Source organism: Sinohyriopsis cumingii, chromosome 11, assembly GCF_028554795.1.
Source record: "Sinohyriopsis cumingii isolate HCF-2022 chromosome 11, ASM2855479v2, whole genome shotgun sequence".
Lineage (NCBI taxonomy): Eukaryota > Metazoa > Mollusca > Bivalvia > Unionida > Unionidae > Sinohyriopsis > Sinohyriopsis cumingii.
This window is the reverse complement of record NC_142971.1, coordinates 60,222,781-60,238,796: the sequence shown is the minus strand read 5'-3', so window position 1 is coordinate 60,238,796 and position 16,016 is coordinate 60,222,781. Positions and strand designations below refer to the sequence as shown.

At 34.6% G+C, this 16,016-nt stretch overlaps 1 protein-coding gene across 3 annotated transcripts in view; it reads right to left on the bottom strand.

The window, feature by feature from the left end:
• Positions 1-2,913: 2,913 nt before the first annotated feature.
• Positions 2,914-16,016, bottom strand: part of LOC149788534 (MTRF1L release factor glutamine methyltransferase-like) — a 52,044-nt gene continuing 38,941 nt past the window's right edge. For 2 of the 3 annotated variants that reach the window (XM_089974553.1, XM_089974551.1), the window contains exons 6-10: positions 14,094-14,208; positions 13,076-13,184; positions 9,909-10,004; positions 8,213-8,326; positions 2,914-3,990 (exon numbers count right to left, since the gene is read on the bottom strand). In XM_089974553.1, coding sequence (XP_089830679.1) covers positions 3,957-3,990; positions 8,213-8,326; positions 9,909-10,004; positions 13,076-13,184; positions 14,094-14,208 — 468 coding nt within the window. In that variant the 3' untranslated portion in view covers positions 2,914-3,956. The remainder of the gene's footprint in view (positions 3,991-8,212; positions 8,327-9,908; positions 10,005-13,075; positions 13,185-14,093; positions 14,209-16,016) is intronic. The other variant, XM_089974552.1, reaches the window with a different exon arrangement.

Here is a 16,016-nt window from a genome sequence, read left to right as displayed (position 1 = left end):
ATTTAAAGCAATAAACTAATTTTTTCTCAGAAATTGCTCTGCAGAATTGAAACAAATTTGATAAAATATGATGATCAGTGTTTTTCACATTTGTACAAATGGTGTCCGTCAAAAGTCACTAAACAGAATTTGACCTTATTCAACGAAAGCAGTCTGGCTACAAGGCTTTATATCTGTTCAAATAGTACATATTTATCATAAAATATGGCTGCAATTGCTAAAACTAGAAAACATTTCATACCTTCTCCTTAAAAAAAAGCTGCTTGACAGAAATTGAACAAATTTGACAGTCTTTCACATACAAATGATGCACAATCAGGGCAGGGTGGTCTAAAGCCATTCACTGCCATCTCACCTCTGTCTCTGGGTTTTAGTCTTGGGCTCAGCCAATGTGGATAAGAAAACTTGCCAGTAGCTTCTGGTGGGTTGGTGGTTCTTACGGTGGTTTTCCTGGATTCTTTCTCACCAATTATACTGGCCAACATATATAGCCTATAATGTGCTGAAAAATGGGTTAAACCTAGAACTATACTAACAGCCATCAATGCACCCTTAAATATGGCCACCATTACTAAAAACAGAAAAACATTTACACAACTCTATCTCAAAAACCACTCTGCAGAATTTTACTAACATTGACATCAAATATCCTGGCATAGAGCCCTTTCAGTATGGGACAAATGATGATGATATTCCATCAGATATTGATAAAAAAATTTAACAAATGAAGAAATCTTGAAACAGTCATTTTCATAATATATGTAATCAATAGCACTGCAAGAAAATTCAATTCAATAGAATACATCCTACTGACGGATTCAATAGAATACATCCTACTGACAGATTCAATAGAATACATCCTACTGACAGATTCAATAGAATACATCCTCCTAACATTTACTGGCCAACTGCTGTTGTATTTGGCTATGAGGCTGATTTCAGGCAGGTGAGTGATCTCAGCCCTCTTGTTCGCAGTTTGTGTTCTCTTCTTTTTTTCTTCTTCTTTGAAGTAATATCAGCTGGGATGCTTGATCTATTTAGTTTCAGTTACTACTTGTATGTTTCAGCTTTTCTTGCATATACATGTATTTACTTTCAGATTCCAGATGGGTTTGTTTTACATGAATTTGAAAGATTTTTTTATCCATGTCATTTCTATGTCATTACTCTTTAATTTAAATTTCTTTAGACCATTTATTTCATTCTTTGTCTTTGTTCATAGATTCAACTCATTATCATGGTAAAAGTCGCACAGGCCATGTAAGCATTCAACACTATTTCAGTAATGGATATCATTCTTTAGAATTTGATTCTACATACTTTTAAATGGAATTACTTGGTGTATTTGGGTCCTTTGGAATGTCATAATTTAGATGCCATGAGAAATACAGCAAAATAAAATGTTAAAGGATATGGTCATTTTGGACAAGATCAACCAAAGGGTGTGATCCAGTACAATCCAGTGTTGCACACTGTGATGTCACAATGAAAACTATGACGTCGATAAACAAATCCATAGAAATTGATAATTTTCATCTGGAAGTTTCTTGATTACAGTTAAAGTGCAGAGCATACATTAATTGGGATTGAAAAGACTTCAGTTAAACAAAATTATTATTACATTTTAAAACAATCATTTAATTTTAATGAGTAAATGGACATACATGACCATTATGATTTTTACTTCAGTGTATTTTTAGATTTTAAAATTCCTTATTTAAACTTTTCCCTCACTGAAAATACATATGCAGATATAAATTTTTTTTTAATTAATAATTCTGCAAGAAATCAGTGAAATGGGTGCATTATTCTTTCCACAGAAATCCATCACATATCCGGTTCAGACCCAGTTTAATATGTTGTTTAACCTTTTAATGTATTGTATTAAGTGTGAGGTCTTAAGATCAAGGTCAGGTTACAGAGTTGTATGGAAGCTATAGCAGCTTTGCCAGAACATTTTACTCGTGATCCAAAGAATGAAGGTTTTGGCTGCCCCTGTGTGTTTATAGGAAACTTTTGTTTGGTTCGGTGTTTTATGGTACAACAACACTGGTTATTTAGTGCTGTGGCAGTTGTAGTAAAGTGCCTTGCCCAAAAACACCCAACACTAGTGAACCCAGGCTGATCCAGTGGTAGGATTCAAACCCAGGATGATCCAGTGGTATGATTCAAACCCATTCCCTTTTGATAACAAGTCCAGTATGCTAACCACCAAGTCACTTTGACTCTTGCCCCTATTATTTGCCAAATTTGGGAATGTGTGTTGAGCTATTCTACATTCCAGAGCCCACAAGGGGTCTTTGAGAAATGTGTAATTATAGGGGCCATTTCCTTTGCATAACGTAGCTGTTAAAAATAACTGAGTAGTGTGTCTAAGCTGCTGTTTTTATAGGCAAGAGGTTTTACAACTGGACTGATTTGGAGTAATCAGGTAATTAATGTCTGAGTTATTGAAGTTCTGCTGTGTGGGGATTCTCTTCAGAGAAGGATTTAATGTTTAGGATACCTATGGTATTTACAGCTAGAACCACGATATTGCTGCTGTGAATTGTTATCAGGATGAATTCACACAAGCTCATGTATACGAAAAGGATCACCATAAAGAACCAGCATGTTTGTTCCATTAGTCCAGATTGTTTCTGATTGCTTTACTTGGAAGGGGCTTTAATTCTTCCAGTGTAAAACTGGTTTGTACAGACTTGCCAAGTTGTTGCATGAAAACAAGATACACCAACTTATTTATGATGATGGAAACCATTTCATTAGGATTTACATTAAGATGGATAAAAGGAATACTTAAACTGTTGTAAATATTTTTCAGAACTTAAACTCTCAATGGAGGGGCAACAGTGTGTTTTCTTTTAATATGACTGGAAAGATCAATAACCCAATTAACAAACAAAAAAGGCAAAATTCTGTTAAAAATTTCAGTTTAATATGCATTTTACTGAAAATAGCTTGTACTCTTTTACATCCAGGTCTTTGAAACTCATAAATTGTCAGGCAAAAAATAATGCCTTATATCTATTTTTCGACATTAAGTTAATGTAAATTTAATTCTCATATGTGTTGATCTTCCAAATTTGGACTTGAGTATTACAAAACTTAAAATGTTTCAATATGAATAAAAACTTATATGTATTAAAAATGGTAGTACAAACAAAATTTGATTTTTTTTGGGGTGGATCAGTTATGAATGAAAAAGTTAGGGTAAATGTTTTATACATTCATTACAGTATATTTCTCTAAGATGTCCATTATCTGTCATATTTGTGGACATAACACAGGCATGGAATGTGAAACATTTCTCTTGTACATACTATTAATCTGTTGTGTGCTTTTTGTCTTCATACATCTGTGATGATCTTTGTTATCCCATATGCTATCTATCTTTACACCAATCAATTTATATTACTGCAATAAATTCATTGTTCACATTATGGTCCTATCTTTTCCTTTTTTCACAATGTTAATGTAGCATAATATCTCCAGTATAATTTTTCTGATACAAATTATCTCTCTCAGTTGTCATGATTTGCATTGGGTTCTACTTTGACATCTAATGATGTTTCCTGTTTACTTTAGAAATTTTAAATTAATTCTGCATGTTTTCACAATCTGACAGAATCTATCTCTGTCCAAAAGAACAATAATCATGTTGTCTTCACAACTGACAGAATCAATCCCGGTCAATATAAATGACCATGTTGTCTTAAAAAGCTGACATAATCTATCCCTGTCAAAAAGAATGATACTCATTTGTCTTCACAGCTGACAGAATCAATCCCTGACAGAAAAAATGACCGTGTTCTCTTCAAAAGCTGACAGAATCAATCCCTGACAGAAAAAATGACCGTGTTCTCTTCAAAAGCTGACAGAATCAATCCCTGACAGAAAAAATGACCGTGTTCTCTTCAAAAGCTGACAGAATCAATCCCTGTCAACAGGAATGATGATCATGTTGTCTTCACAATCTGACAGAATCTATCCCTGTAAGAAAGAATGATGATGGAGATAAAACACCATCAATCTTAAATGTCCTTTGACACATTTTAGTAAATATATAGAAATTGTTTATAATAAAAAGCAGGACCAATTAGGCAAAAGTATGTCACATTGATGTGCCATGTCTTGGACTGGAGCTGTATTGCAAACTACCTTGTTACAACAGATTCTGAGCTAATTTGTTGTACAAGTCATCTAGACTGGCCTAGATAACTCTGAGGCTTTTATGTTCCTTCTAATTACAACAAAGATTTTTCATGTATATTTTTCAATGGGTGATGACTTATAATAGGAAGACAAAAATATGCCAGTTTGTAAATGGATCAAACTATAGCTGGGAGTAAAATATGGGTATGTTATATTGTAATTATGTATATCAACTATTTCTTTAGTTAGTTCAAACATTTTTTTATTGTCACAATATGATATATTAGGATTGGGCACAAGTTCTAACAACTTAAATTAGCCCTCTCCCCATGTAATGCAAGCATTACAACATATTCAACATAACAGTCACTAATAATGAAAAATGATTGGAGAGAGCACATTGATAGGAATCACAATTTGAGTAAGTTATTGAAATTGTCTGGTATCAGTTAAATATTTTTTTTACATTTTGCAGAATTCTGTATTTTTCATTAGCATCATCTTTTCTCCAAAGCAGTAAATTTAAGCTAACAGTTGGCTATGGCACTGAGAGTAATTTTCTCATCAACTCAGTTCGTTGAGAACTATACTTGGGACAGAACGTAAAGAAATGCATTGTGGTTTCAGTTCCATTGCAGGAACAAAAATGGTTGTCAGCAATTTGAACTTGGTAAAAATCCGCTTTTAATGAGCTCCATTGTGTCCTAATTTAGTATGGATAATATCTAGGTATCTAGGGTTCCATTAATAAAACTAGGTGTTTTACTGAAATACTATTTTTGGAAATAAACACTTTTTCAAAGCACTGTAAGTATACTGTTTGGGATTGTTTCACAAGGCTACCATAGAGGGTATAAAAGATGATTTGGTGAAACTTAGCCTGAATTGCAAATGACCATATTATCTGAATGTCAAAGACTATAATTTGTTTGTTCTGACATGGGGAGGGAGTAATTCAATGAGACAGTCCAGAATTTGGCTCATTATAATGTTGTAAAGTGTCAATACTTGTTGCTTCCTCCTTTTTGACTGCAGATTTTCTCAGCCAGTTTCAAAATAGAGTGATTGCCTACTAGTGTACTTTGAAAGTCCTGTAACTATTCTTGACGCTTTTAGTTGTAGTTTTTCTGAATTGATTGATGTACATTCATCCCAGACTACACTGGCATATTCCAAGATGGGCTTGATATAAGTATTGATAGTTTTGATAAATGTAACTGCTATGGTTGTAATTTAGCTTATTATGTCCTGGATAGAGTAAATGCTCTGTCTTGTATTGGCTATTCAAGATGATGCTGTTTTTAAAATGCTATCAATGTGACAAGTCCATTTGATATTTGCTGACAGTTGTAATCCTAGATGGCAATGAGAATCCACATATTTAAGATCAATATTTTCAAAAACAAATTCATGAATATTTGTTACGTTTTTGTGGAAAACATAGCCACTGGGTTTTGTTTGGATTAAATTTAAAGAGCCATCACTGGACCAGTTATGCAGTTTTATTGGCTCATTATTCATGGCAGGCTCTATTTCAACACAATAAGGGGATTAATAATGCAGAACTTAGTCAAAAAGAAGGCTGAGAGATCACGGATCCTTGCAGAACACCAGCATTTATAATCATTTCTTATGAATGAGTATCATGCAAAAGGACCTTTTGTTTTTTTATTACTTGGATAACTTTCAAACCATTTAAGCAGATTACCTGAAACATTGTATTTGTTCAATTTTAATCATAAGTCTGTGTGCCAGACCTGATCAAAAGGCCACATAATACAAAACAAGGATGTTGAGATTGTTTCAGTGACTTGCATACACTATGACACTCAGTGACCAAGAAGGAATCCGTCAGTATCTCTTGGTGTTAATAAAAGATCTACCCAGTTAGTTCCTGTTATAACAGCATTTAATTTCTTAAAATCAGCATTGCTGTAAATCCAGACACAGTGCATATAGGCCACACAGAGGTCCACATTAATACTGATTGCTGTAAAACCAGACACAGTGCATATAGGCCACACAGAGGTCCACATTAATACTGATTACTGTAAATCCAGACACAGTGCATATAGGTCACACAGAGGTCCACATTAATACTGATTGCTGTAAATCCTGACCCAGTGCATATAGGCCAGACAGAGGTCCACATTAATACTGATTGCTGTAAAACCAGACACAGTGCATATAGGCCACACAGAGGTCCACATTAATACTGATTGCTGTAAATCCAGACACAGTGCATATAGGCCACACAGAGGTCCACATTAATACTGATAGCTGTAAAACCAGACACAGTGCATATAGGCCACACAGAGGTACACATTAATAATGATTACTGTAAAACCAGACACAGTGCATATAGGCCACACAGAGGTCCACATTAATAATGATTACTGTAAATCCAGACACAGTGCATATAGGCCACACAGAGGTCCACATTAATAATGATTACTGTAAAACCAGACACAGTGCATATAGGCCAGACAGAGGTCCACATTAATAATGATTACTGTAAATCCAGACACAGTGCATATAGGCCACACACAGGTCCACATTAATACTGATTGCTGTATTAGGTGCATCGTGGTCACATAATTCTCTATCAATTTTGTAAATGTCAGGGTGAAGTATGGCTGTACTGCTACTTACAATGATTGGATCAAGCAAGGTTTAGGTAGTAGCAATCACTTGTGAAAGACCTGTATCTTACCATTAAATTAACTAAACGTGCAGAAATAGAAGGTACAAGAAAATCAGTGTTATAGTCCCCCATAATAATACTGCTTATACATGTCACTAACGATATCAATTGAAGTTTCAAAACTTTCCCAGATATTAGTAGGAGAGTAGTTTGATCTGTACCATACCCATTAAGGCTATTTTATGTGAGTGTAACATAATCTCAGTCCACATTAGTTCAATGTCATGACAATCAAAGTTTGAATCTTTCAGACATCTGCAAAGTAGCTTATCTGATACCTACATTATGATGCCGCCTCCGTGACAGTCTTTTCTAAAAGGTTCTTTAAAACCGTCGTGTTTTAAACCATCCATATGGATGCTAGAATTTAAATGTTTCATTAAAGCATTCAACAGAAAAATCCTCAACTATACTTTTCAAGTATTAATCAAGTTTTTGTTGGATGCTCCTATAAATGAAGTAAAAATAATTAATTACCTTTGTTAGGTCACGGTTTTATTTTAATATCCCCACAAAGAGTTGGTAAGAGTGAGATCACTAAAATGAATGGGGGTGTTCATTATCAGGGCTGTTCCATTAAAACATACCTGGGACCCAGGGAAGGCACTTTTAAAATAAGGTACTCACCCATAGATGCAATTTAGAATTTTCTCATAATTTTAATATGAATTCTGTGAAATCGAAGTACCCTGGCATATATTTTTTTTTAAACTGCCTTTCCTGGGTACCATGTATGTTTGAATGGAACAGCCCTCAGTGGCAATACAGCAACTGCATCTAATTGCTTTATGTAACATATTTTGAAATGTATTTGTGATGTTGGTTTTCATGCCATTACTGATAAACACTGAATGATTGTTGAATACCCCAAAATAGTAATAATCACACAATGTCTGAATAACATCAGCCATTTACTTTCTTACAGCAGTATTTATATTGGAAACTACTAAAACTGATGGAATTTGAACCAATTGTTTCTGAACTGGAAATATGGTTTTTGTTCAAAATTAAAAATAACACCAGTAGAAGCTCAAATTTGATTTAGCAAGAAACTCGTATCTTAATTGGGTTTTGATCTGTCATAGTAAAACGTACTCTTCCAGGTATCCCTGAACTGTAAAATTAACCTCCCCATCTAAATATACCTGAAACGTAACAATAACCTCAACTTCCAAGTATATATGAAATGTAATAATAACAATAGCTTTGTCATTCCTATTTTCAAACATTAAATATGGTAAATTTATTGGCTTACCTTTAAACTAATGCTTTCTGTCTGTCTCCCACCCCTTGTCTATTGTATTAACTGTAAAGTTTTTATGGTATATCTAGCTCTTGGCACCTAGTAGACATTACCTGATAAAGACATCTTTCACTGTTGCAAGATATCTCAAGTCACATCCAGGATTCTGACTGACGTAGTTTTCAATCAATGGAGGATGTGTGGAATCCACCTCCAGCCACAGGCTCCTGCAAGACAAACAGGAATATATTATCTTGCCTGTTTCAAAATGCCATGGACCATTAAAATGTATCATCCATCCCCAAAGTCTTTATGGATTTTCCATCTCCCTGTCAGACTGATTTTTAAAATTTAAACACTGATCTGTTATTAGTGAATGAGAGCTGTAATGATTTTTTTGTATCAATTTTATTTCCTTGACTACTCCACTCCCTCATATTAGCATGCCTGTATCACTTGCAAACCATTTAGTTTTAAAGTTTATACTGAACTTAAAATTTTCTAATTGGCACCAGGGGTTTGCTCTTGGATAATTTTGTAATAATTGGCAACGAAATCACAGCATCAGTATTTGACCAATTTAACAATACAAAAATAATAAGTTTCAGCATTGTTGTTTCTCTTAATAAATGTCACTCTTTTTTACTTGCAGTAATGTTTTAAACTATCTGTGATTTGGTTTGCTGAAAATAAAGGTACATCACATAAAAAAGTGAAGAACTTCATTAAAAAAAGTTATTTATTAACAAATAGTTCCAATGCAATAGTGAAATAAGTATTTAACCACTAAATATCCCCTTGTCACTGTCAGTATCCACGACATTCTCAATTTTTCAGAGATCACTCCTAACTTGAAGCAATCTGTTTTTGGACCCCTTTTATGCATGTTATAAAGGAAGAGGTTTCCTTACCTTGAATATGGAATGAGAATTACGATATTATTCAAATTTATTGTGTGAAAACATGGAAGAACATAAATGGAAAATAGCGGACATTACAGTAAGAAATCTTGTACACTTTAACAAGCCATCAAAAATCATTGAAAACAGAAATGGTATGGAACAATTAGATTTAAGCTCTGAAAACGCATGGTATGGAACAATCATATTTATTGTAGAGATCAGTTAGATTGTGGTAAAGAACAACTGATTTGTGGTATGGAACAATTAGATTTATGGTACAGATCAGTTAGATTATGGTACATAACTATTAGATTCAATTAATAAAACAATTAGATTTAAGGTACAGAGCTGTTAGATTATGGTACAGAACTATTAGATTCAATTAATAAAACAATCAGATTTAAGGTACAGAGCTGTTAGATTATGGTACAGAACTATTAGATTCAATTAACAGAACAATTAGATTTATGGTACAGAGCTGTTAGATTATGGTACAGAACTATTAGATTCAATTAATAGAACAATTAGATTTAAGGTACAGAGCTGTTAGATTATGGTACAGAACTATTAGATTCAATTAACAGAACAATTAGATTTATGGTACAGAGCAGCTATATTTAAGCACTGAAAACACATGGTATAGAACAGTTAGATTTATGATACAGAGCAATTCAGTTTAAACTGGAATAAACTTACACTTTAGCAAATTACAAAACACTGATAGACACACAGCAATGGGTGTGTCAGAGCTTGTATTATACAATGTATCAGAGCTTGTATTATACAATCTAGGCAGAAGAAAATAATTTGTTTAAGAGGTGTACAACTTGTGGTTAGAATCACACCAGGTAGTTAACAACATACCCAGAAGATATATTCGTACTATAGTATCAAGCTAGATGCTCACCCACTGTTTCCCAGAAGCTGGGAACTGATGTCTAGTATTCTGATGATTACATCCAGGCCTGTTTCTCCTCCATGTAGCGCCTCAGGATCCTCAAACCTGACAGAGACAAAAGTTCTCCATTTATAAACACTACTGTTAGGGTACCATAATATTTTATTATTGCCCCATTCTGATTACAATCAAATCTCCAGTTTTACATGGAGATCTACGAAGGACAGAGACATATATGGAGATTGATTTTAATCAGAATGTTGTTGCACTCTTCCAAGGACACAGTCATATATGGAGATAGATTTTCATCTCTGTTATTGCCCCATCTTCTAAGGGCACAGCCCTATATGGAGATATATTTTCATCTCTGTTATTGCCCCATCTTCTAAGGGCACAGCCCTATATGGAGATTTATTTTAATCAGATTTTTATTGCCCAAGGACATGTCTGTAGGGATCATATGTTTGCGAATGCTTTGTAAAAACGTTTCTGAACCCAAAGCAAATCCTTTTTGTCTAAGTGCTCTGGCACAAATGACTGACTTAATAAACTACATGTGGTACTATTCTTATACAGTCAAGCATTTTATCCATTGATTATGAAAGATATCTCATCCAAAATACAGTTTTCTGCCAGATCTGATCACTTGATATTTTATAGGTGAAAACAGTTATAACAATTTGGGTTGATCTGATGGCTATACAAAGTAACCCATGCATGGAATTAGGCTGGCATCATTCATTACCATGATTAGTCTGCCATGCCCTTGAAACAGTATAGTAATCCAGATACAAACCAAGGCTGGCACTGGTCTATACCTATATTAGTCTGCCATGCCCTTGACACAGTATAGTAATCCAGATACAAACCAAGGCTGGCATTGGTCTATACCTATATTAGTCTGCCATGCCCTTGACACAGTATAGTAATCCAGATACAGACCTAGGCTGACATCATTTATTACCAAGATTAGTCTGCCATGCCCTTGACACAGTATAGTAATCCAGATACAAACCAAGGCTGGCATTGGTCTATACCTATATTAGTCTGCCATGCCCATGGCACAGTTTAGTAATCCAGATACAGACCAAGGCTGGCATCATTCATTACCATGATTACTCTGCCATGCCCTTGACACAGTATAGTAATCCAGATACAGACCAAGGCTGGCATCATTCATTACCAAGATTAGTCTGCCATGCCCTTGACACAGTATAGTAATCCAGATACAGACCAAGGCTGGCATCATTCATTACCATGATTACTCTGCCATGCCCTTGACACAGTATAGTAATCCAGATACAGACCAAGGCTGGCATCATTCATTATCATGATTACTCTGCCATGCCCTTGACACAGTATAGTAATCCAGATACAGACCAAGGCTGGCATCATTCATTACCAAGATTAGTCTGCCATGCCCTTGACACAGTATAGTAATCCAGATACAGACCAAGGCTGGCATCATTCATTACCAAGATTAGTCTGCCATGCCCTTGACACAGTATAGTAATCCAGATACAGACCAAGGCTGGCATCATTCATTACCATGATTACTCTGCCATGCCCTTGACACAGTATAGTAATCCAGATACAGACCAAGGCTGGCATCATTCATTATCATGATTACTCTGCCATGCCCTTGACACAGTATAGTAATCCAGATACAGACCAAGGCTGGCATCATTCATTACCAAGATTAGTCTGCCATGCCCTTGACACAGTATAGTAATCCAGATACAGACCAAGGCTGGCATCATTCATTACCATGATTACTCTGCCATGCCCTTGACACAGTATAGTAATCCACATACAGACCTAGGCTGGCATCATTCATTACCATGATTACTCTGCCATGCCCTTGAAACAGTATAGTAATCCACATACAGACCTAGGCTGGCATCATTCATTACCAAGATTAGTCTGTCATGCCCTTGACACAGTATAGTAATCCAGATACAGACCTAGACTGGCACTGGTCTATACCTATATTAGTCTGCTATAGTAATTCAAGACACATCATAGTAATTTAAAGAAAGACCTAGAATAGCATCAGTCTTTCCTTAAAGAAGTCTGCCATGCCCATGACAAAGCCAGGGTTCAAACCTGCAACCTCCCACATCAGAGGCAGATGCTCTAACCACTAAGGCCACTGGAGTAGTGTCAAATTTCATCACCATAAATTAAGTGATTTCTCTAACATCATTAGTTTTGAGTTTATCTAAAAAAAGTTTGAAAACTACAAACAGCAGTATTTACTAATTATTTGGTTATTAAAATCCTTCTGGACAGAATGACTATTCTATTTGACAGTCAGCTTCTGGCTTCAATTTCTGTAGCATTACTTTACCAAGACTTGTTTCATTTCCAGCATTACACACTACTATTTAGAAGAGAGTGATAGCCGCCAGATTTCTCATCTTTGGTTTTGTTTGAGCAGCTCAAGTTTACTAAGTAATATTGAAGTCAAACCAAACCTACATTGCACCTTTATAATGATGAGATATTGTGTAAGTTGATGTCAAGCATTCTGCATCATAATTTATACAATGACTGAATGCCCATCTTAATGCCCCTCTTTTCCTACCTCTGGTTTATAAAAACATAATAATTAAAATAAAAGCATAATATTCTCAAAACTGCATTAATATGATTAATTTCTTTCAAAACCAACCTTCTGCATCGCCATGCCAACATCATATCATGTGTACTCAAGCAAACAGCAAGGGTAATGTTAATTCTGTGGCATGAATTTGGAACTTAAAATATCTCTTCAAAAATCTTGACTAGCTTCATCTAAAAGCATGCTGGGATGAGTCTAAATTTGAGAAAGGGTCAACACTGTATAAATGATCCAATTTGCTAAATGGTCACTGAGGGAAGTATCAGAAGTCCACCAAATATTATGAAACAGCTCAAGTGTATACAAATTTAATCAGACCTGGGGGTACAAGCCACACAGAGCTTGAAGAAACCTATAGTTTGATTTGGAGTTTAAGAAGGAGAAATATTTACTTCAAACTGGACCAATGGACAGACTAGAAAATAGAGGAATAACTGATGGCAACAAAATATTCCTGTTGTGAAAAAAAGAAATGGTGATAAAATGAACATGTAGCAGTCTCAGTTTGAGAACATTCTTTTTTCAGTGAAAGACACACAAAAATTTCATGTACCTGCTAATTTCTGGTGCCAAGTTGGCCATGTCCATGCTTGAGATGTATGGAGGATTGCTGACTATCACATCAAAGGGAGAAAATCTTTTCAGGATTTCAACTGCACTGTCTTGGAGAAATTGACATCTAATAATGTTAATTGTGTGAGAAAAAAAAATTCTATTTTATATTGTTACAACCATATGGATTTTATTGTGGACAATATAATCTTCAAAGATATAAATTTTAAATGACTTTCTTCATACAAGATATCGCTGAAAGCTTTTCATACTAACTGTAAAGAAAATTCTGTTGAACAGAAAGTTTCCCAATACATAATATTCCTTTCTGGTTCCAAGTCATTGACCAAAATACTGTTATAGGTAATAACAAACAGCCTGTCTTTTATTTATCTAAGCCCATAACACTGCGATTAATTTAGGGTGCAATCCGAAAGGACAGAGACTTCACGTACAGACATGTGGACATGCATAAGGAAACCAAAATGATTACACATACAGACATGGACATACATACAGATGCCAAAGTGACTGCACATACAGACATATGGACATACTTATGGAATCCAAAGTATTTGCTGTGTTGAGCTTTTGGTGGATTCAGCAAAAATCATATTTATTGGGTGCTGGTGTTTAGAGATGGTAGCTGAATTACATCCATTTTTCAATTTACATTTAGTTGGTAGTAGTATTCAGGGATGGCAGCAGACTTACGGCTATTTCCAAATCCGATTTACCTGGCAGTGTGATTTAGAGATGGTATGTAGCCATGTCTAATTTTGGATAAGGTGTTTTACAAGTATGATAATGCCAACTGGAAAATGGTTATCACCTGTAATCAGGCTATGTATGTAAGTGAAAAATATGAATCAGGTAAATATAAATTTTCTTTTCCTAATGCTTCATGTGGTTTCAGATTCTTTTCTACCAAAATAATGATCAGTAATGGTCTGCATGATCACCTTGTCCACAAGATGCATTTTGTAAGCTCTTATTTACATGGTGTATTGACTACTTACCAGTTCTGATATCCAAATTAATGACCTGTAGTCTGTCTGCTAGACCAAGTTTCTCAGAATTTTCTTGTGTAAGAGAGCAAGCATCCATGCTTTTGTCAACTGCTACAACATTCACCTGCAGGTCAGAAATAGTTCTTAGAACATACCATAGAAATATGCAAGACAACAATGACATGTCCAGCTCTATCACTACTAATGACCTTGATCTCTCAGCTAAAGGCTTTACAACATGCAGACAACAATGACAATGATATGACCATCTGGTGACATTATCTCTATAAATGACCTTGATCTCTCAGCTAGGAACTTAAAAACTGAAAGATAAGGTGAGGACCTGAGTAATATTTCATCAAATACATGTGTAAGTAAGGGTTATAAAGTGACAACATGGATAAGAAAGCAAGCCAATAACTTGTATTATCATTTTTTATGGCTTTGACCCTGCTACAGGGATTATGACTTTAAAAGAAAGACACTGTCAAAACAAGATATACACAAAGCTACAATTTCATTAAAATATCTTCACTGTTTTAAGTTATACTCTGGACAAGGATAAATATTACAGAATTACATTTTCCCTTGCCATGACCTTGACCTTAAGATAGTGGGTGTTTCTATGGTACACAATACAACATCTAATTATGATATATACTCTGGAAATATTTCATTAAAACATCTTCAATTGTTCAAATGTTATACTCTGGACACAGCTAAAACTAAGAGAATTATATTTTCCCCCACATAATCTTGACCTTAAGGCAGTGGTTGTGGCTAGTCATCATATATACTTTGGAAAAGTTTCATCCAAATATCCTATATGGCTCATTAGTTACACATTGGACAAGGATTCAAAATATCCTATATGGCTCATTAGTTATACATTGGACAAGGATTCAAAATATCCTATATGGCTCATTAGTTATACATTCGACAAGGATACAAGCAACAGTAATACCTTTTCCCTTAACATGAATATGGTACATAACAGTGTCAAGAAATCCATGTCCAGGAAAATCGAATCATTACAAAATTATGGGTAATGCAAGTAAATATTAATGGATGGAATATTCCATAACTTAAAACGAGCATACAGAAAGGTACCATTTTGAGAAGATGACTGACAAAATAATATAACAGTAAAAAAGATCTCCCATAAACAAATATTAACAGAAAAATGGAAGACAAGGAAGAATGTCTATATACAAAGCAGTTAGGTTTTCTCAAAACAACTAATAAACAAGCAGTGACTTCAAAAATAGAATGACCACCAAAAAAAGCCAGAAAAAAATATGAATTAAGAGTCAACGCACATGAATTGATTGAAGTACCATAGCTATCTACAATAACAACATGGACAGAAGTATCTAGTGTGCATCTTAGAGATACTAAAATATAGCACTGTATCATGTCTATGGCATGAACTGAAAGGCTACTGCAACCAAGTTACATGTTTCACAACTTATTTGAAAGTAGAAAATTCAAGGACTTTTTAAGAACTTTCCACAATGTTATTTTCAAGGACCTAATTTATGACAAATCATGGAATAGTATAAAGTTTTTGTTTCTTCTCTTTTCTCATATAATTGTAAAACATCAAAATTATGAATCAATCATAAAGCTGATTTCCCTTAAGATAAAAGTTGATATCATCAGGGTACATGCTCTATGCACGACATATATAAATCAGAATTAGGACTATTTCTGTTTCATTCGATATAAATAATCTGCATGGCTGCAACTATTTCTAAAAAGTTATGCCTGTGACATATGATAATTCTCTAAAAACTTCATGATCTTCATGCCTGTTTTGACGTTAACTTTCAAAGTCTTGATTTCGACATCATATATATCAAACAACTGTAATGTTTTCAAGTGTTATCTTTACTGAATTTGTATTGTGTACTTTACCTTTGCTCATTACTG